The 21,408-nt window shown below is 36.5% G+C and overlaps 1 protein-coding gene across 1 annotated transcript; it reads left to right on the top strand.

Annotated features, from left to right (window-relative positions):
• Positions 1-496: 496 nt before the first annotated feature.
• CALB1 (calbindin 1) lies at positions 497-20,435 on the top strand. Its single transcript, XM_052651834.1, has 11 exons — positions 497-575; positions 1,106-1,182; positions 5,305-5,379; positions 14,210-14,293; positions 14,398-14,454; positions 17,863-17,940; positions 18,692-18,747; positions 18,837-18,876; positions 19,004-19,057; positions 19,911-19,982; positions 20,322-20,435. Exons 1-11 carry the CDS (start codon positions 497-499, stop codon positions 20,433-20,435), a joined length of 786 nt encoding a protein of 261 aa, XP_052507794.1.
• The last annotated feature ends 973 nt before the right edge of the window (positions 20,436-21,408 follow it).

A 21,408-nucleotide genomic window follows, 5' to 3' on the forward strand; every position in this document is an offset into this window, starting at 1 on the left:
AAATAAGATCCCTTTCGGACATGAGAATGTGGAGGGAAATGAATGTTTTCCGCAACCTGTCTCTAAGCCAAGGATTTCCCACCACCTGCTGCTTTCTGCACTTCACAACTAGTGCTCCAGCTCGCTTTCCTGGGAGGAGAGGAGGAGACGGGAAGGGAGGGGTGGAAGGTTGCTGCGAGCAAGAGGCGGGATTGAGGGATGGGAGGCCGGGGCAGGCGTGGCCCGGCCCGACGGCGAGATAAATACCGAGAGCGGGAGCCCCGGCGCAGAGGACTCCCGGGGACGCCTGAGCCGAGCAGCACCGAGGACAGCGACTGGCGGCGCCGGCGCCCTGCGTTTCCTTCTCCTGCAGCCCGGGATTTCTTCTTACACACACACACAGACGTCCACACTCGCGCACGTGCACAGACACACGCGCACCTATACCCTGAGGTTCTCACCCCACTTCAGCGCTGACACGCGCATACTCCACGCAGACCACCCACTCCGCTCTACGATGGCAGAATCCCACCTGCAATCATCTCTGATCACAGCCTCACAGTTTTTTGAGATCTGGCTTCATTTCGACGCTGACGGTGATTATCTTTTATCTTTTTAACTGCTTGAAGAACCTTGTCCCACCCTTTTCCCTTCCTTGAGCCTCCTGATCCGATTATCCTTCATTTCTTTTCTTTGCTTCTTTCCCCATCTCCCTAATCTCTTTCCAGTTGGCTGCCAACCATGAACTTTAAAGTTTATGTGTTGTTTCTATGTTATCCCAAAACCTGGAAAGTTTTTTTTTTTTTTTTCTCTCTCTCTCTCTCTCTCTCCAAGGATGATACAAATAGAAGCTGGGGGGTTGGGGTGGAGGGTAGCGACAGCGAGAGAGACCCTACAGTGCAAAGTTTCTATGGCTACACTCATCAACCCAACCATCCTCCTTTGCCCTTAATGGGTCTCTCCCAGGAGGGGACCACTGCCCTGTCGTGTATCTTTTGCAGGTTAATCAATAATCAAGGCCAAGATGGGACCTCTCCAGTGGCCGGAAAATAGCCATTGTGGACATTGAACGGGGAAGAAACTTGAGTGAAATGTCTGACAACTGGGTGCTTCTTTGTCTTTACAGGAAGTGGTTACCTGGAAGGAAAGGAGCTTCAGAACTTGATTCAGGAGCTCCAGCAGGCGCGGAAGAAGGCTGGTTTGGTAGGTTGAAGTTTGCAAGGGAGGAAAGAGACCTTTGTCTTTGAATAAATATTCTAGCGTTCTCATAAAGAGCTAGCGAAATCAAATGGTTTCTGGGAACGTAAACATTTATTTACTGAGAACGGGAGAAAGAGTGCCTTTTGAAATTGCGTAGGGATAAAGAGAGGGAGAAGGAGGGGGAGACGCAGAGACAAAGGAGAGAGAGAAAGAGTAATTCCTTAAAGCGAAAAAGCCTTACAATATGAAGTCAGAGCTTTTAAAAGATTATATACTTGTATTTTAATAGTACTTAAAAGGAAAGTGTGGGTGAGACCTGTTAGCAGATCACCACCTCTTCTATTGAGTTCAGTTAGGTAATTTTTAACCTCTCTTTAATAGCCTGAAAAGTAAACGAGTAGAAATACATTTCTACCCCTTGGAGGTCAGGAAACCAATCTGTAGATTATGGATCTCTCATTCTATTGCCAATTAATGCCAATTATTATTCTTGTAATGTTGATGTGGTTGGAGTGAGGAGAAAATGTCCTTCCTCACTGGGGGAAATTTGTACAACTTTGCAACATAATAATGAGCAGGAAATTTAGCAAAAAGGGGGTTCATTTCTGTTGTGAGGAAGAAAATCAAAAGTTAGAGATGTAAAAAGTAATTTTAAGAACTTGACACATTTTAAACAAGCAAAGTGATTCTCTAATGGGAAGCAATTAGTGGCATTTTGAAAACTAGCTATATTTGTAATTTAAGCTATCAGTTAATTTTTACTAATTATGAATAGCTTCCTTTTGGCACAAATTAGCCTGTTAAGAATATATATTGTCAGCATAGAGATTTTACATTATATATATACATATATATGAAGATACAAAGATATATCTTTAGAGGAAAATATAATTGTGTGAGCTTTTAGCAAATCACCACCTCCAGCACTGAGTTATACACATAATAGTATACATAAATGGGCTTCTCTGGTGGATCAGATGGTAAAGAATCTGCCTGCAATGCAGGAGACCTGGTTTCGATCCCTGGGTTAGAAAAATCCCCTGGAGAAGGGGATGGCAACCCACTCCAGTATTCTTGCCTGGAGAAACCCTTGGACAGAGGAGCCTGGTGGGCTGTGGTCCACAGGATCACAAAAAATTGGACAAGCCTGAGAAGTATGGCCATACATATATATATATATATAGATATAATTCACTAATAATCACCTTTTTGTTCTATCTAAATTGAAAAATGTGTGGCACATATCTTTGTACACATATCAAAAGAACGCCTAGCCCTCCAGGCTCTTCTGTCCATGGGATTCTCCAGGCAAGAATACTGGAATGGGTTACTGTGCCCTCCTCCAGGGGATCTTCCTGACTCAGGGATTGAACCCAGGTTTCCTGCATTGCAGTCAGATTATTTACCATCTGAGCCACCAGGGAAGCCCAAGAATACTGGAGTGGATAGCCTATCCCTTCTCCAGAGGATCTTCCCAACCCAGGAATTTGAACAGGGGTCTTCTGCACTGCTGCAGGTGGATTCTTTACCAGCTGAGCTATCAGGAAAGCTCCAAAAGAATGCCAGAGGACACTAAAATGATTTATAATGCATTAAAAGCTATCAGTTGCTAAAATTCAATGATTTAAATCAAATTGATTTAAAACCAGAGAGCACTCTGGGACCCTGGGTCAGGAATATACCCTGGAGAAGGAAATAGCAACCCACTCCAGTATTCTTGCCTGGAGAATCCCATGGACAGAGGAGCCTGGCGGGCTACAGTCCATGGGGTCACAAAGAGTCAGACACAACTGAGCAGGCACAGGACACTCTGGGAATTGTTTTATCCAGATTTGATATTACATAAATTTGAAAGTGTAATAGGATGGGATCAAATAAAATTGAAAATGTTTTATATACTCTCTCCATACCATCTTATATATTACCATGTACATAAATTCATGCAATACTATCATTATAGATCTATGTATCTTTGACTAATAATACAAAACATTTTCTTCTACAGTTAAAATATATATATTTAAAATATCTGGTTGGGAAATCTTACTTACCATAAAACTTCTAATTAAAACCTTTAAAGATGTTTCCAGCAGCTAAATGATTATATTTTAATTTTCTAAGAAGTAATTTTAATATTTATTTTCAGCTTAGAAATTCAGATATTTAGAAACTCTATACATGTTTTCAGATATTTCTTTTCCTCTTCTCATTTTAATATATATACTTTTTGTAAACAATGACTTCATCTTAGTCTTTTTAAAATTTTAGATCTTAATTATTTTTTTCTACTGTATGTTTCCAATCTTAGAATATTGGAAGATGTTATTGTTGGATTATAATCCAATAACACCAAATCTGAGCACAGGTTCAGGATTATATCAAGTTGCTTAACAGCTTGATTATTGTAATATAGGTTTGAATAGTTAAAATCTAAATCAAGATATGAATTGAAACATTCATGTACTAGACAAATATTTCACTACTGGCCTCACTGTATTAAATCAATTTTTATCTATTTTTTCTTCTCTTTTTTTTTTTAGAACTTAAAGGTTGAACTTATAAACCAGGTTTCTTTGCATTTCTAGCAATACGATAACAAATTTTACTGTATTAATGGAAAAATTATTTGGCTTAGCATATTAATAATGTGAAATTTCAAAGTTTCACTAATATTAACTGTAGGTGATATAACATTAATGAAATATCATAACTTAATATACTTTCAGAACTAGCATTTTCCACTAAATAGTCTGTAAATTTACATTTATTTTTTATAAAGCTTTAACTTATTATCATTATCATTGTAATTATGTTTTACACTGTTTAAGGTAATAAAGGTAAGTTGAAATTAATCCATATTGGAAGAGGTTTTTTAAGGCTATTTTAAGCTGTTTAATTACTATTTGTTACCTTCTATTAAAGAAATTTACCTTTAACCAAAGTAGGATTTTTTAACACTAATAATAATAATATTCAGCCTTAGTACAGTCCTCAAACTCTATTAAGCTATTTATCCCTAGAGCAAATGTGTGTGATAGATACTATCACCATCTTCTCAGTTATGATAAAAACTGAAACCTTAATTTACTTTTCCAAGGACACAGAATAGGACATTCATAAAGGCTGACCTATTTTACATCAGCTTCAGTTAATGCAATAGGGCTATTTTAAATGGGCTATGTTGAAGACCCAAGGGTATAAAATCCAACTTCCTGAATACTAGTTCTATCTATGTTCAGGTCATTAGTTTACAGTTCAGAGCTATCTATTCTGTCAATATGTGAAGAGGTTATGTAAGCAATAAAATAGATTGAAAAAGATAAGTCAAACGAGATGAAAGCTTTCACTTTGTCCCTCTTCAATATATCTTCTGTACGTAACTAAATGGAAATGAGAACATCCTCTTGGTAGAAAATGGAAACAAGGAAACACTGGAGAACTACTCCCTAAATTACTCTTGGAAACAAAGATCTTTAGCATATACAATCAGTAATCCAAACTAAGGTCATCAGTATTGCATATTTTTAATGAAAGTACAAATTGGTCAAGTCATTTTTGTTAATTTGACACAAATTTTTCTGATTTTTAATTTGTAAGAACATTTCCAGCTTCATCCACACTGGAAACTTTTTTTGTTTAGAAGTGAGTTGCGTTTGAACATTCACATTTGCTTGTCCAAATTGAAAACACAATATTAACTTCCATGGATAAAGCATGTTATAATAAGGAAAATGTTATAGGATAATTAGTGCAGCAATATAAAATAATCTTCCCTGAAGCAAGTAATGTTAAGGTGCATTCATGAGGATCACTATATTTAAATTCACTAAAGGTTATGAACAGAATAATTCTGACTACATTTTTAAAGGATAACATATTCTCAAAACTAATAATAGAAGATAAATCATAATGACTGATTCAGAAATTATGTCTTTCATTTCAAATGAGTAAAACTGGTACATCAGTTATATCCTAATTTTCATGAAAAAGTTAATCAATATGCATAACTCTAAATGGTTCTAATTCCAGTTTTTCTTTGTAACAAGTTATTAACATGATAGCAAGCATACTGTTTATTTGTTCTTGAAAAAAACCTTCTTCTTACCTGGCTTGTTATAATTTTAGGAGTTATCACCTGAGATGAAAACTTTTGTGGATCAGTATGGACAAAGAGATGATGGAAAAATAGGAATTGTAGAGGTAAGGAATTTATGCATTGTTCTCATATGGTTTTAATAAGTGAGCTTTTTGGAGTTGTATTTAACTCAAACATGATAGGCAAAACCTGTTCTAAGAGGCTTATTTTACTTAAGTAACATGCTATCTTTTGTTCAGAGATATAAAATCAAAAACTGCTCAGAAATGCAACAGACCTAAGAATTTTTATAATCCAAGCCAAAATTTAATATATTACGAAACTAAGACCTAAAGAAGTCAAATGATTCGTCTCTGGCTATGCAACTGTCTGCTGGCCTTGGTGCAGTTAGAGACTCAAGTTCGCAACTTCTGGATGAGTACTCATCCCATTACCTTACCAGCCTCAGTTCAATAAAACGCTAAGAACACGGTTCGCTGGAATTTCTTACTAATAGTGTAGACTTTTCTATTAGAAAATAAAATGAAAAAAAAAAAAAGAAAGAAAGAAAATAAAATGAACTATTTGCAGGCCCTAAAGATGATATCATGGCAAAAAGTTGCATCTTGTTTTCTGAAGTTCCATTTTAAATTGCCAGTTGGCCATGTAAAAACACAAGAACTTAAAGTGAGTATTTTATGATGTGTAGGTGTTTCTTTTGACTCTTTAAAAGCTGAAACTTCAGTGTCAAATCTTATCTTTTTCTAGTGAGGACAACTTTTTTGTCTATGAATCAAGGAAGCAAAACTTTGTCTATACATTAACTCTTTTGCATTCTTCAGATATGTGAAACAGTACTTTTACTTTTATAAAATCTAATGTCTTAGCTACTTTCTTTATCTCTGCAACCAATTAGAGAAATTGAGTGGATAACTTTGTCCAGAAAAATTAGTAAGGTCATAGTTTAAAATATATCAAATAATAGACATAATTATGTTCTTTATATAATGTTCTTAGTGTATTAGATTGTGAAGTATTCTTAGTCATAATTTACCTTTGATTCAGAGAACTAACCTGGTTTTCAAAAATTGATGTTATAGGACACCAGTGATGTCAATGTGAAATATACTTATTTTTAAACAGCTACTACAAATAGAGTTAAAGAAGGACATACTATTATTATCTTTGTAATTAAAATATTTCCCTGGAGTATACACTTTTCCCTTTGCCTATGCATAACTCATTACTATATAAATAGATAAATTAATAGTAATGGGACTTATAGATTGACATAGAAGACAACTAATCAAAATGTGAATCATCAAGGATAAGAAATAACATTGAAATGAACATAAATGACATGACATAAATCTAGTTATTCAAATAGTCAGAAATTCTGAAATCAGTGAAATTATAGATGTGGGTATTTGAGAGTTTGGCATACTTTATAATTCTAGTACAGGAAAGACTGTCATCTTGTATTTAATGTATTTAACCTTAAGGACTCCAATGGGCTCAGCTATTTTTAATTTCTTCTGTGACCCTAGGTTGTTAACAATAGCACAAAAAGCATGGATCTGATTCACATAGATTCTATATTTTCAAAAGGATAAGATGAAAAAAGCTACTTTGAATCTATATTTTACTGTATATTATATGGGATGGTCATTTATGAAGTATTATTTGAGGTCTAATTTGAATGAGAAGCTAGGAGTTATTACCAGATACATTTTCCTAGAGATTTGATGTCAGGAATTTCCACAGAGGTTTGGGAAAGAAACTGTTACATGAAAGAAAGAAAAGGATTTCTGTGTGAGGAAAGATAGACATAGTTAACAGAAGAGAATGAAGAAGTTAATGAAGACTGAAATGAAGACTTGAGAAACTTTTATAGCAATAACAGTAAGAAAGAGAATTTTCATTTATTTGTATGACATTACACAATCATGGAACCCACTCCAGTATTCTTGCCTGGAGAATCCCATGGACAGAGGACCCTGGAGGGCTATAGTCCAGGGCTAAGGGTTGGACACTACTGAGGGGACTGAACACGCACACAATTATGGAGTGTTTTCAAACATGTGATCTCATTTGATCCTCACAATAACAAAATAAAATAAATTTATAGTTGAGGAAAGCTGTAGCTTAAGTAGAATTTCAGCCACTTTCCTCTAAACCACTCAGCCTTTTTTTTTTTTTTTTTGCAATTAATAAGTCACAAGTTTTCTGCATTAAAAGAAAATATTTTTAAGCTTCAGTTCATTGGTTACTTATGGCAAGGCTTAAATTTAACCTGGTTGAACAGGGATGCACAAAGTATAGAGAAGTTATTTGACCCAATCACTTGAAACATGATTTGGGAAGAACTTTCAATCAGTGAAAGGACTTCCCTGGTAGCTTAGAGAGTAAAGCATCTGCCTGCAATGCAGGAGACCTGGGTTTGATCCCTGGGTTGGGAAGATCCCCTGGAGAAGGAAATGGCAACCCACTCCAGTTCTCTTGCCTGGAAAATCCCATGGATGGAGGATCCTGGTAGGCTACAGTCTAGGAAGCCACAAAGAGTCAGACACGACTGAGAGACTTCACTCACTCACTCATTCAATCAGTGAAAGCAGAAAGAGTTTAAAAGAAGAGAAGTGAAACACATAAGACTTAATTAGAAAATTTAATTATTCCAGGACATGGAACTTTTTGTTGCATGGGACCCAGAAGAAAAGCTAGCCAAGGTTTCTCACTTTAAGGGTAAAGAAATTGAAGCTCAGAAAGGTTGAATGACGTGTCTAAGGTCCCACTGGCAAAGAGTGACAGAACATTTATACAGGTCTAGATCTGACTCTGATTTCAGAATTCTTTTTGTTAATCAGAGTTATCAGCCAAGACACAGAAGGAAGTGAGGAGGGTCTGTACTTGGAGAAACGAGGAGAGAATGGGGGAACAGGGAAGAGATTGCTGCTGTCATTCATGTGCAGGTTGATTGTACTTAACCTGGTTAAGGAGGAGGGATAACAAAAAAGGAGAGATTCCGAAAAATCATTGGAAAAAAGGAACTGAAAGCTACAGATTACATGTACAAAATGGAGGAGAGTGGGGAATGCCTGAATTTGTAATGTGCCCTCTAGTGTCACCAGTAAGTTGTATTAAATCAAGTTCATCCTTTCTGTTTTCCAATCTGACATATATCACTTGCTAAGAAATCCTATGTATAACATGGAACATAAATACATGAATTTCAGCCAGCTTTGAGGGAATAAAAAAAAAACCCAGGTTTTCCAGAATTTATAATAGTTTACAGATTCCCATCAGCTCACATCAAGTATACATAACTTTCATGTTCAAAGGGAAAAGAGATTTGATTTGCTTATGTATTGCCCACTTAGTAGGTGTTATTCAGGGGCTCCTCAAAATCTAATCCAAATAAACCAAATGGTATTTATGTGGTAGTCTGCTTTCCAGGTCAAACTGACTTGGCTCTAATTGAAATGTGTTGTTCAAAAAATCAGAAAATATAGTGGTTAACTTTCAAACTTCTGTTTTAACGAAGTTGACTGACACTTTCCAACAACATGCTGTTACCACCTAGACATGTGAAAACATGTAACAAGAAGGGCAATGTACAAATATGCTTTCTTGTGAACTTTTAGGTTTCATGTCTTTTAAATAGATTTTCAAATTCACACAAATACAGCTTGATAATAAAGAGATTGTTGATACAAACTCAAAACAGGAACTCTGAAATTCTGAGATAATTTAACAAATACCATGACGGTCAAATGTTCTAAATTTATTCAGACTAATAGCTCTATTGCAGAGAAGATTGATTAAAATAGTCAAAGAGGGAGACTGAATGATTTAGCAGATAATAGAAATTCCTTCTCTGGTGCTCACATTAAGTATAGATGTTTCCCTTAGCTGGATGTCAAATCTGCAAACTTTTCACCTGATTGCTTGAGCACTGTGTGAGAAAATAGCGTCCTCTCGAGTTTTACTGTGTCTATTTGTCCAGGTCGGTGCATCCACTGGAAAAAATAGATCTGAAAGCTATTTCAGTTGTAAAATTGTAATAACTCTCCCAGGGAAGCAGGCATTTTTCTAGACTTTCCTTCTTTTCTTGATAGTGGGATTTGAGCATATAAATTTAACCATAATAAACGTAATTTTTAAAATAGTAAACTAGTTTTCTACCTCAGGCTTTCCTGGTGATTCAGTGGTAAAAAATTCCCCTGCAATGCAGGAGGCTTGCAGGAGATGAGGGTTCAATCCCTGGGTCAGGAATATACCCTGGAGGAGGAAATGGCAACCCACTCCAGTATTCTTGCCTGGAAAATTCCAAGGACAGAGGAGCCTGGAGGGCTACAGTCCATGGGGTTGTGAAGAATTGGACATGCCTGAGCAACTAAGCATACACAGTTTTCTACCTCAGAGTTTGGGGAAATGACTGACAATAAAATCTGATTTAGAACTCCATTCTTGATAGATTTTTAAAATAGTTTATTAAGACTGAAGATTTTAATGGAGGGTGATAGTTAAAGGACAAGAGTCTCAAAATCAAAATGTCAGACTGATTTCAAATCTGGCTCCAACTGTAAGCTATGTGATAGCAGGTCATTTCCCTTCTCTGAGCCTCTGTTTCCTTGGTTGTGAACACAGATGACATATGAATATCAACATCAGATAACACATGTTAAAAATAGATAAGCCCTGGTACACTATAAAAACTAAGTAAATGTACTTGCTATTATTATCAAAAATAAAAATATTTCATTAAAAATCTATGCCATTTTTCTTAATGTCAATCTTTTTCCCATTCTTATAACTTGTCAAATTCAAATTATTAAATTCAACTAGCCTTCAATTTGTGTGAAAAGATTATTTGCCTTTTAAATTTCCTAATTTCCTGGACTCACCTCTCATTGGCTAGAAAAATATTTCTTTGGCTTCCAAACCAAGAAAGTGAATGTTTTACTAATATGTGTTGAAAGAATCTAACATGCACCAAGATTGTCTTCAAAAATTAAGCTTTGTGTGTATGCTTTAAAAGATATACCTCAGTCATTTATATTTCTTGTAAAATTGTCCTTCACATGTCTTCTCCCAGCACCTAGCATGTAGTTTTACCACTGTAGTTATCTCTTGCTTTGAAATTGTCTGAAACAAAATTTTTAATTATCTGCCTCCCTGTAAAGTTCTTACTGTCAGTGACTATGAATCCCCAGCATGCAGTCCAGTGCCTCATAGGTTCTGAATCACGGCCACGTGAGCCACAGCAAGGGATTTCAACCTGATCCAAAACTTAATCAAGAGCTCCATATTATGGTTAGTAATAGAAGAGAGGTGGTAAAGATCCCTGTCCTGGGATAGGTTGGTTCCTTTGGGGACCATATCTGAGTTGAAGAGAAGCAATGAGGAAGTTTATTAAGAAGTGCTCTTGGAATCAGTGCCTATCCGAGGGAAATAAAAGAACAAAGCTGGGCAGAGCAAGACGTTGGGCTATGAAACAGTCTCAACTTTAGCTGACCCTACAGTGAGCTCTGAACTGGGACAAACCTTGGGAGATGTCCCAAGTTTTGAGTGAGAGAGCTAGGTTTTATATCCCTATGTGCATCTTGGGAACATAGCTCTCGTCAGCCCAGGTAATCTCCCAAAGAGACCTGACAGCTGAGACCACAACAACACTCCTAGCATCTAAAGAGAACTGTGGATGGCAGTCACAGCGGCCACTCCAACCCCTGTCCACAGCTTAGTAGCAAGCTATTTGAATTCTGGCAGCCTACGCTGACCCTGGATAGTCAACTGCCTTCATTCATTGGTTGAGTAAAATATCTATGGAAATTCTTGCAGGTGCCAGGCAAAAAAAACATTAATTAAGTCACAGACCCTTTCCTCAAGATGTACAGAGACTGAAACAGAAGCCAGGCAAGTAGAGAGAAATCTTTGCCTCCCCACTCTCAGGGACAAGCAAGCGATTTTCATAAATGAAGCTTTGAAAGATTCTCCTAGTAGCCACACTTATCTGACTTCCACTCATTTCTCTCCTTTTCTTAACTCTCTTCTCCAACTCATAATAAAGTTTTGAGAGTTTATAAAAAAAGCAGGCTGGTGGACTGAAAATTAAGAAATCACCAATAACCTTGGAACAAGTAATACAGGCTACTCCTGTTGACAAGAGTGACTTAGCAAAAGAGAGGCAACAACAGCCCTACTTAACAGCTTCTATAAAAGACCTCAGTCACATTGTAGATATGGTCTTAGAATCAACAGCTGGAGAGTTTAGGCACCCAGCTCTGAAATTTTAATATTGATTCATATGCTTTCCCTAGTGGTCCATTGATTAGGACTAGGTGCTTTCACTGCCAAGGGTCTGGGTTCAATCCCTGGTCCAGGAACTAAGATCCCACAAACCACATGACGTGGCAAAAAATATGTAAAAAAAGAGATGATTTGTTATGTTATTTGTTTGTTGTGAAGGGGCTTCCCTCATAGCTCAGTCAGTAAAGAGTCTGCCTGCAATGGGGGAGACCAGGGTTCTATCCCTGGGTTGGGAAGATCCCCTGAAGAAGGAAATGGCAACCCACTCCAGTATTCTTGCCTGGAGACTCCCATGAGGAGCCTGGAGGGCAACAGTCCATGGGATTGCAGAGCGTCAGACACAACGTAGCAACTGAGCACATAGCCACATCCTATCCACACATACTTACTTCTTTCTTAGTGGCTGGTTTGTCTTATGACAGGGTTTTATGTGTTTAAGAATCATTGCTAATGTCTATAAAATATGATGGTACTGTATTGAATTTAACATTAACAGTTCAATTAAATTAAAAGATTGACTATGTTGCATGTAGATATAATATGTATTTTATTATAATTAAACCAAGTAGGAGCAAAATAGCAGGGGTGAAGAAATATACATTTATACTAAACATGAAGAGCAATTTTACCATCTTTATATTTGACATTCTTAGAGACCTGTGAACTTCATGCAAGTTATGTAAAGTTTAATTTTTTAAACAAAAGAGGTTAAACATTTCCCTAATTTTACATGTGGTCATTGCTTGTTAGTTCAGTATTTTAGTTTTTCTGTTTTTATCTATTTGGTGGGTTTTGATAAGTAGATTTTTAAAGAAAAATTATTATTTTGTTCAAAACAATGTACAGTAATTTTGAAAATCCAAACAATATAGAAAATCACAACGAAGATAAAAAATATATGCTCATTACAAATCATGTTAAGTAGGTACTTTTAATGAAGTAAAATTATTAACCAAATCCAAACATTTATGTCAAGCACCTAACATGTTGAGTACCACACTAAGTATTCAGGGGATGCAGACAAAGAATAGTCTTTACCCTCCTGAAATGGGTGGGCTATGGGTAGGTCTACCAAAAGCTTACAAAGGGGTATCTGACAATTTACATACCAATAAAGAAAGAGTTGGCATTGGCTATTTCCTGTTTCCTAAATTAATGCTTGCATTAATGCATAACCATACTATTGACCTTTGGAAATAAGAAAATGTTTTCTGATAGTCATACTAAACATCCTAATAAGATATCTGGCTCTGCCCCTTCATTTTATCCCATTATTAGTGCCTGAATGATTCTAATTTGAAATATTATTTCAAAGATCTAAAAATAAGATAAGTTAAAGGACATATACAGCATAAAGAAGCTGAGGTTACTTGCATATAAGATAGAATGATACATTTTACATTTAAAATTTTTTAATGGACCTAAAAGGACAATATATATATTTTTTAAGTGTGAGAGTCTGTTCTATAATTTGGTAGACTTTTGGGATTTATGCTGACCTAGAGGTTAATCTAGACCATGGGTTTTTTAGTTTAAAATTCACAGATGAGGGTCCATGCCTGTACTTCAGGGGATTCATCAACTTCTGGTAATTAGATGAAATATAGTATTGTAGGTTCATTCTTTAATGGTGAAAATGCAGTAATTCTAACAGCTTCTCAAAGTCATTTTGAACCAAATACATTTAAGAGACACTGGTTTCTATTTCCACTCCTCATTTTAAGTGATGAGCATGCTAAGTTCCAGAAACGGCTGAGGGAGTTGCTGCGGACCACAGCTAATTAGCAGCTGCCCAGGAATAGAGCATACACCTTCATTAGGCCATCAGTCCAGCTCCCGCCCTCCCTGCGCACAATAGATTGTATTCGTCATAAAATGGGATCTGGAGTCCTTCTTTCCACCAAACAAACAAACAAAAAAAAGGAGCATTCAAGTTACAAAATGAGATCTTAGGAGAAATGTCAGTGGGTCACTCAAGGGAGATCATCAAATAAGATTTAAGCCCTGGACTCAAGCAACAGATGTCCTTTTAGCAGACACCAAACATTTGAGAACTGATATTCCCTGTTACCATTCAGTTTCCACTGTTCACTGTAAAGTGTCTTTTCCCATCTCTCTTTCTCTTGTTTTACAATTGTCCTGAGTTTATATTCCATTGCATCTCTTAATAAGCTTTCTCCTCCGACTTTCAGAATTCATTTCTTGCCGTCTGTGCTCCCTGCTACATTCATATCTCACAGCTTCTTCTTTTATGAAATGCATGGCCCCATGTGTGCCATCTTCTGGGCCCTCACAGGAAAAGACCTGATCTGGCTGGGGCACAGGAAAGATGCAGGGGTCGAGCCACCGGCATGAGTCTGCCAGTGTGTCTAGCAGACGAGAAGTGTCAGTCACCCTTCCCTGCGCTCCCCAGGCATGCTTGCTGCAGCCTCCTCCCTGACCTGAGAACCAGTCCCTCAAAGGGCAGCAAGCGCTGCAAAACACGATGGCACTTTGTAGGGACAAAGTATCCAAAAGGGAAAATCGATTGCCATGTTTCTCCTCTCCTAGTTTTCTGGGTAAAAAATCATGGCCAAGCACAACTAAGAGCAGGAAATGAGAGAGACTTGCTTTCGAGCTCCTCACACCAGCTTCTTCGATCTTTTCCAGTTGGCTCATGTGTTACCCACGGAAGAGAACTTCCTGCTGCTTTTCCGATGCCAGCAGCTAAAGTCCTGTGAGGAATTCATGAAGGTACAGGAAACCTGTCACTGAGTGAAATCTTCAGATATCTGAAAGTAGGGGAATTATGACCTTTTCTAACGTGTTTGGTCTTCCTTATCCAAAATTATTTACAGACATGGAGAAAATATGATACTGATCACAGTGGCTTCATAGAAACTGAGGAGCTTAAGGTAAGCAAAGAAAAATGTGTACATTTTCCCCTTTCAAATACAATTATGAATTTCGTGGTTTTTTAAAAAAAACTTCCCACAAAAGAAACTAACGTTAAGCAATGGCACATTTTCATCCACTCTTCCACATGGTTAATAAAGTACCCCATCAAAAAAGAGACTTCAAGTACCTTTTGAAATTCTGTTCAGCAGTTGACATTTCCTGTGGTGTGTACTAATTGTTAATAAGGGATAGATAGATGATAGAGAGAGAGATTTATAATGGCATACTAAGCCAAATAAGTCAGGTTATTTTCATTAAAATTTGACATTTTATCTTATAGATTAAACAACTATATAGATTTCCCTTTAAAGATAAAGAAGCAACCGTTGGACACCAGTTGTATGCCAGGCACTTTATACACGTCTTATTTAATCTTTATGTGAGTACTGTGGGATTAATGGTACCACAGTAAGGAAAAAAGTGAAGCGAAGTTAAGTGATGAACTGAAGTCTACACAGAAACAGGACATAGAGCTGTGATCTCTGCACTAGTTTGCTTCCAAGGCCCCGGGCTTACAAAGTCCCACTATAATCAAACTTCTGAAAAACTGTAACTTTGGAAATGAATTTATCAATTCGTATCTCAGAAACGTACATAGGAACTGGTAGGAGAGGAGGAAGATAGGAAGGAAAAGGTAAAGAGATCTGAAACCAAGTCTTGTCTCTGGACAAATGTCTTTATCATTCTGCCTCACTTTTTCTTCCTTTATATGAGGGTAATAACACTTACCTTTCAATTTATTGTGAGGCTCAAGTAAGATGTTGCATCTGAGAGGTTCTGTGAAATACAGGTACAATATAAATTATATTATTCATGAGCTCGATAATTTACTAGCCTTTCAGAAATACAAAACCATCTTTCCCTCATTTTTTTAAATTGACCTCAACACTTCTCAGTCTGAAAGTCTCTATTTTCTCTATCTTTAGGGTATAGAGTAACTAGAAGGGAAACAAATTAATAGTTATTGAGCACCTGTTATGTGGCAGGCATAATACTAGGCTTAACATGTATTTTAACATTTAATCCTCAAAGAAAATTTGCAGAGGAGGTATTATAATTCCCATTATACAAACAAACAAACAAACTGAAATTCAGAGAAATTAGATAATTTTTCAAGAGTACTCAGCTGCTTGGGAAAAGAACCTGGCTTTGGCCACAGAATATCTGATAATAGCAATAATTTTCTTTCCCACAATATCAAAAGTTTTCAGCTTTAGTCACCAAGAGTTACCTCTTCTGCTCCTCTGTAGGGAAACAGGAATATCAAACATGGTTTCCCGGTCATAGTTGAACATTGTTTGAGTTACACGTATTTGTATAATCAAGGGCTTCCCAGGTGGCACTAGTGGTAAGGAACCTGCCTGCCAATGCAGGAGACTCAGATGTGGGTTCAATACCTGGGTCGGGAAGACCCCTGGAGGAGGCCACAGCAACCCACTCCAGTATTCTTGCCTGGAGAATCCCATGGACAGAGGAGCCTGGCAGGTGACAGTCCACGGGGTCACAAAGACTGAAGCTACTTAGCACACATGTATAACTGCAAAATCGTTAAAGCATGTGGGACTAACAACACTTAGAAATGTAAACATTTTTCACACGAAATCACCAGAAACTATATTTTTCACAAATTTGTAATTCAGCAACCCACAAGGTGACAGTTAAATTATTGTGTTTTTATTCTACTGGACCAAAAAAATTCTTTTAAAAATCATCTCAAGTTTATAAAGAAACTTTAGCTCATTTCCAATACTGACCTTCTTTGTTCTAAATTTTATTCTCAGAAGAGATTCTAAATAGAAGTACTTCTCTCTGGGGAATTTTGAAGATAAGTTGGCATTCTTTTTTAATGGATCTTTCAAGAAAGCTAATTTTAAGATTCCATAATGGAGTAAAACATTGCTTGCTCTCAGACATGACTTTGAATCTCAGCGTCCTGAAGTTTCTCCCAGGCTATTTTTGTGACCACCATTTTAGTCTCTGATGAGGATTTTTAACCCAATTAGTCTCTGACAAAAGCTTCATATGGTTCAAAAATAAAATTCATCCCCAACAGATAACTTTGAATTTTCCATGCTTCACTTTGAATTTTAAGTGGAATGTTTGAAGTGAAAATAAAATTATGAAATATAATAAGGAAAAAGTCTCCTTCATTGAAAATAATGAAGTTAAATCATCCCAGCAGAACTAGAAAATTTGGGAGGGAGATATATGACAGCAAACCTGAAGAAACCCGATCCTTTGGTATTGTCTTAACATATCAGCTCAGTTTTCCATAATTGCAGTAATTCATTTTTCTGAAAAATAAAGAAATTGCAAATGAACAGCACTAGACAAAGTGAAAAACTATTATATTCTTAAGTACTTACATTGTCATTTATATGGCAAGCTCTTGAAAGCTTTTATTTGATTTATTTCTCTGGTAAAAAAATTAAAATCACTCCTAAATGTCAACTGTCAAATTAATAATCATCTTTTTTTGCATCTTTCCCATATTAATTTCTACTTTGGTGTGATTCATATCCTTCAAGAATTAGGTAACGCCTGCAGCCAACTATTTTAGTTTGAACAGTCAGGTGAAACACTAACCAAGGTGCTTTGGACTGCATCAAACCTAAAAGCTAATTCAGCCTCTAGTGAAATGTGCTTCATACTGGCTATACACTGATAAGGAAATACAGATTGCAAGGGCAGAAAATGCACTTGAGATTAAGGGTAGATCTCCACCTTGTATACTAATAATCATTCACACACTTCAAAAAGGTATAAGGGGGTCCATTCTGTTTCTTGGGCTTCCAATGCAGGAGACATGAGAGACGCAGGATCAGTCCCTGGAGGAGGGCATGGCAACCCACACCGGTATTCTTGCCTGGAGAATCAATCCCATGGACAGAGGAGCCTGGCGGGGTACAGTCCATGGGCTTGCAAAAGAGTCGGACACGACTGAAATGAGTTAGCACGCACACATGCACAGTGTTTCTTATTTCTTGGAGAAGAATCGCATGAGTATCTGTGAAGATACCATTAGGAAGAAATGCATCCATTGGGCCGGCTGGCTTTATAAGTTTTTACTCTGATTCCTACATGGTGCACAATCTAACTTCTCTTTAAATTGAAATCATAAAAGCGTAGCATACCATAGCATGGTCTGACAGATCAGTTCTCAGTAAAAGGCAGATATCACGCCTGTCAAAGGCAGCATCCCTGCTGGAATGCCAAGAGGACCTCTCTTCTAATGTCCTCCTTTTATCCAGTCCTAGTCTCAAAAAGAGACTTTCTTTGTATTCCTGGGGTGTTCCATTTCAAAGCAGGCTGTAAAGAAGGCAGATTGTTATTGATGAAATTTATCTGTTTTTTTGTCTTAACAGAACTTTCTAAAGGACTTGCTGGAAAAAGCAAACAAGACTGTTGATGATACAAAACTAGCTGAATATACAGACCTAATGGTAGGACTGATCTTGAAAAGATTATAGCCAAGAGCCTATGAAATATTACTGTGTTCTGGCTAATTCCCAAGACTACACAGGATGAAATGAATAAACTATGGTGTGGGCATCATATGCACACATGTATCATTTCACTTGAAAAGTGAAATACCTACAAAGCTTCTGCCTTGTAAGGCTAGCTTCAAGGCTCCGTGTATGAGTGTTTCCTTTTTTGTGGAGTTAGGTAATTTTCAGCTATCAAAAGATCACTTACTCAAAAATTTATTCTGTAAGGATTTATCCATATTATCTGCTTTACTCTCTGATGCTCTAAAAGAGGAAAACAAGTTAAATATTTATTTTCCTACTATTATTTGGAAAGTTTCAGGATGTGTACTGCCAGACACCGTATCTCCCACATCTTGATACATATAAACATACATATTTTCAGGTTTATATGCAAATATAAACATATACATATTTGCAAGATATTGCAAATATAATACATACATACATTGCAAGAAAAATAAACAATGATGTTCCAGAAGTCTAGCGTAAGATCACTCTTACTCTATTTTCTATTGTTGTGATAAACTTTGGTAATTGACAAGTCACAGAACTGAAATTTTTCACCGAACTTTTAATAAATGCTAGTTTCTAGAATTTTACTGTCTATATAGGTAATTGATTACTCAAACTTCTTTATTTTGAATTTCCTTCTCTATGCAACAGGTATTTTTTTTAATACAAAATAATGCCTTCTGTCTTTCAGCTGAAATTGTTTGATTCAAATAATGATGGAAAGCTGGAATTAACTGAGATGGCCAGGTGAGTTTAGGAGCTATGCAAATAAAACCATTATAAGCTGACCTTTGTCAGAAATCTAATGCAGTTATATAATGTTTTTCTCTCAAAAGATTACTACCCGTGCAGGAGAACTTTCTTCTTAAATTTCAGGTATTTCTCTTTTTCTCTACCGTACATAATATTTCTCAAAAGGTTAAAATGTGGGATATCTGCCAAGGGAAGCACAATGAAATGTAATTGTAGCATTTTAATCTTTGCCCTCTTCTCTATCATCTAGGGAGTCAAAATGTGTGGGAAAGAGTTCAATAAAGCTTTTGAGTTATACGATCAGGTAAAAAAAAAAAAAGTGTTTCTTATCTGTAATTTGATTTTTTAGAAAAATTTGGAAAATGCTCAGAAAGGGAAAAAAAGCCTCAAACTCAAGGTTATATTTAAAGAAACATGAGCTATTAAAATTACTCAGCCAATTTATTCTTGTCATAGGAAATGAATTACGTTATATCCCAAATTAGATGAATTTTATTCAAATCCCATGCTACAATTTATCTCCTGTGAACTGTGCATAAGACACCAAACTCCTCTGACCCTTAATTTCCTCATTTGTAACCAAGAGATAATAATAGTCACTCTGCAGGGTGGCTAGATGAAAATATCCAGAGGGGATTCTCCCACGTAGGGAATAGTGAGATCACATGTGTGAGGAAAGGTTGTGTATGACGTCAGTAGTTAACATGCTCTATCTCTTCTCATTTCTTTCCTCCTGGACCAAGCCAGTCCTCTGGAGGCCCTAGCACAGCTGATGTGATAACAGCCCGCCTCTATTACAGGCCGGGAATATACTTCCCCCATGCCTACGTCCTCCCTCCAGCAAAACATTTGTGATTAATTTCTTACTTCAACGAGAGGTAGTGATATTGTTAACATACAGGGAAATAGTAAATGTAAAACCGCTTTGAAAATTTCGAAGCATTTTACAAATGTAAGGTGCTGAATGAGAGGAAATTCGTATCTGTTTTGGAACTTTGGAGCAGTTCAAAATTTGAGGGTCTGACCTACAAGGTTAGTATATCTGCCAAATTTGCAGTAGGTAGATTTTCTGAGGATTTCAATTATTTCCATTTTACTGCCTTTGCATTTTTTGTGGATGAGGTTGCTTATATATTGTTTTATTAACCCTCTTGTAGGATGGCAATGGATACATAGATGAAAATGAACTGGATGCTTTACTGAAAGATCTGTGTGAGAAAAATAAACAGGTAATCTAGTTACCTTGCCATTTCCTTCTTAAGCAGACTTGATGGATCCATCCTGATGCAACGACACATCTACTCTGGAGAATCTACTTTAAAACTTTGTAGAGGAGAAGTAGATTTCAGTTCTTCACTTGATTTCATACTGGTCTGAATCAGTGTTTACCTATGATAAATAGATTTTAAAACAACCTTGTGATTTATTCACATTTGTATAAGAATTTAATCCAACTCTTCTTAATGGATTGGTATAACAAGCAGTTTTGTCTCATATTTTATTACGTGACAGTGGTTAATTCACTTCAGTGTTTAACTGGATTGTAATACTGTCTATGTCCTTTTTAGGATCTGGATATTAATAATATTCCAACATACAAGAAAAGTATAATGGCTTTATCGGATGGAGGGAAGCTATACCGAACGGATCTCGCTCTCATTCTCTCTGCTGGTGACAACTAGGGTTGATGCCCATGATACTTATTAGTGATACGTTGTATCTAAAAAGTAATTGTGCACCATAAGGATGTAGGCTGTATTTTCTTTTCTATCTCTAAATTTAACTGCATATAGATAATTATCCAGGATCTGTGGCACACTCTTTTCAGTTTGTTTCTATACTCTTTGTAATGTACAGTTTTTGTAACCATATGACTGAAAAGGAGGATGTCTATGCTTAGGCCAGTCAATACACCCAATTAAAAGAAAAAAATAAGCTAACATATTCTTCCTTCCATACATGTCATTGGACAAGATTTCCCTCAAACATCCACCAGGATTAGTCTCTAAAATCCTAGTTTCTGATGTTTGTCACTATTGAATAGGAGGATTATACATCACAAGCTAAGCATTCTTATTTCAGACAATCTGAAGTCTGCCCAACAAAATAGTTCTAAGCTGTATTTCCAATTAGAAGAAATGTGCTTTTGCATCTAAAATACCAAACTATCAATCCATAGTTAATCGCGGCTCTGTGAGGTTAATAGTCTCACTTCACTGGGCAAGATATAGTGAATCAGCAATACATCTACTGCTTGAATTCTTATCAGTCTACTGGTTCACGTTGATTTGATGACAAGGAAAAGCAGACAATGCGTAGATCTACCTAATTCTACATTTGTATTTATAAGTCTACTGTCACAGAGTAGGACCTCAACCCGTTTTCTAACTGGTTTCATGTCTTGCAGCCTATAATTATTCTAGGAAACTGCTGTTTTATGTCATAGTCTATGTACTATCTGATTAAATTATATATATCAAGTATCCTGGTGTTTACTTTGCATACTTCTTGGATTTTCTTTCTATGTAGAACTGTTCTTTTCCACCCAGGGTAACTGCTGTCTCTGAAAATAATTTTTTCTAGCTATGACAGCTCTATTTTTACTACATAAGTGAATTTTAATGGAAAATTCATAGCACCCTGATTATTGAATGC

Source organism: Budorcas taxicolor, chromosome 14, assembly GCF_023091745.1.
Source record: "Budorcas taxicolor isolate Tak-1 chromosome 14, Takin1.1, whole genome shotgun sequence".
NCBI lineage: Eukaryota > Metazoa > Chordata > Mammalia > Artiodactyla > Bovidae > Budorcas > Budorcas taxicolor.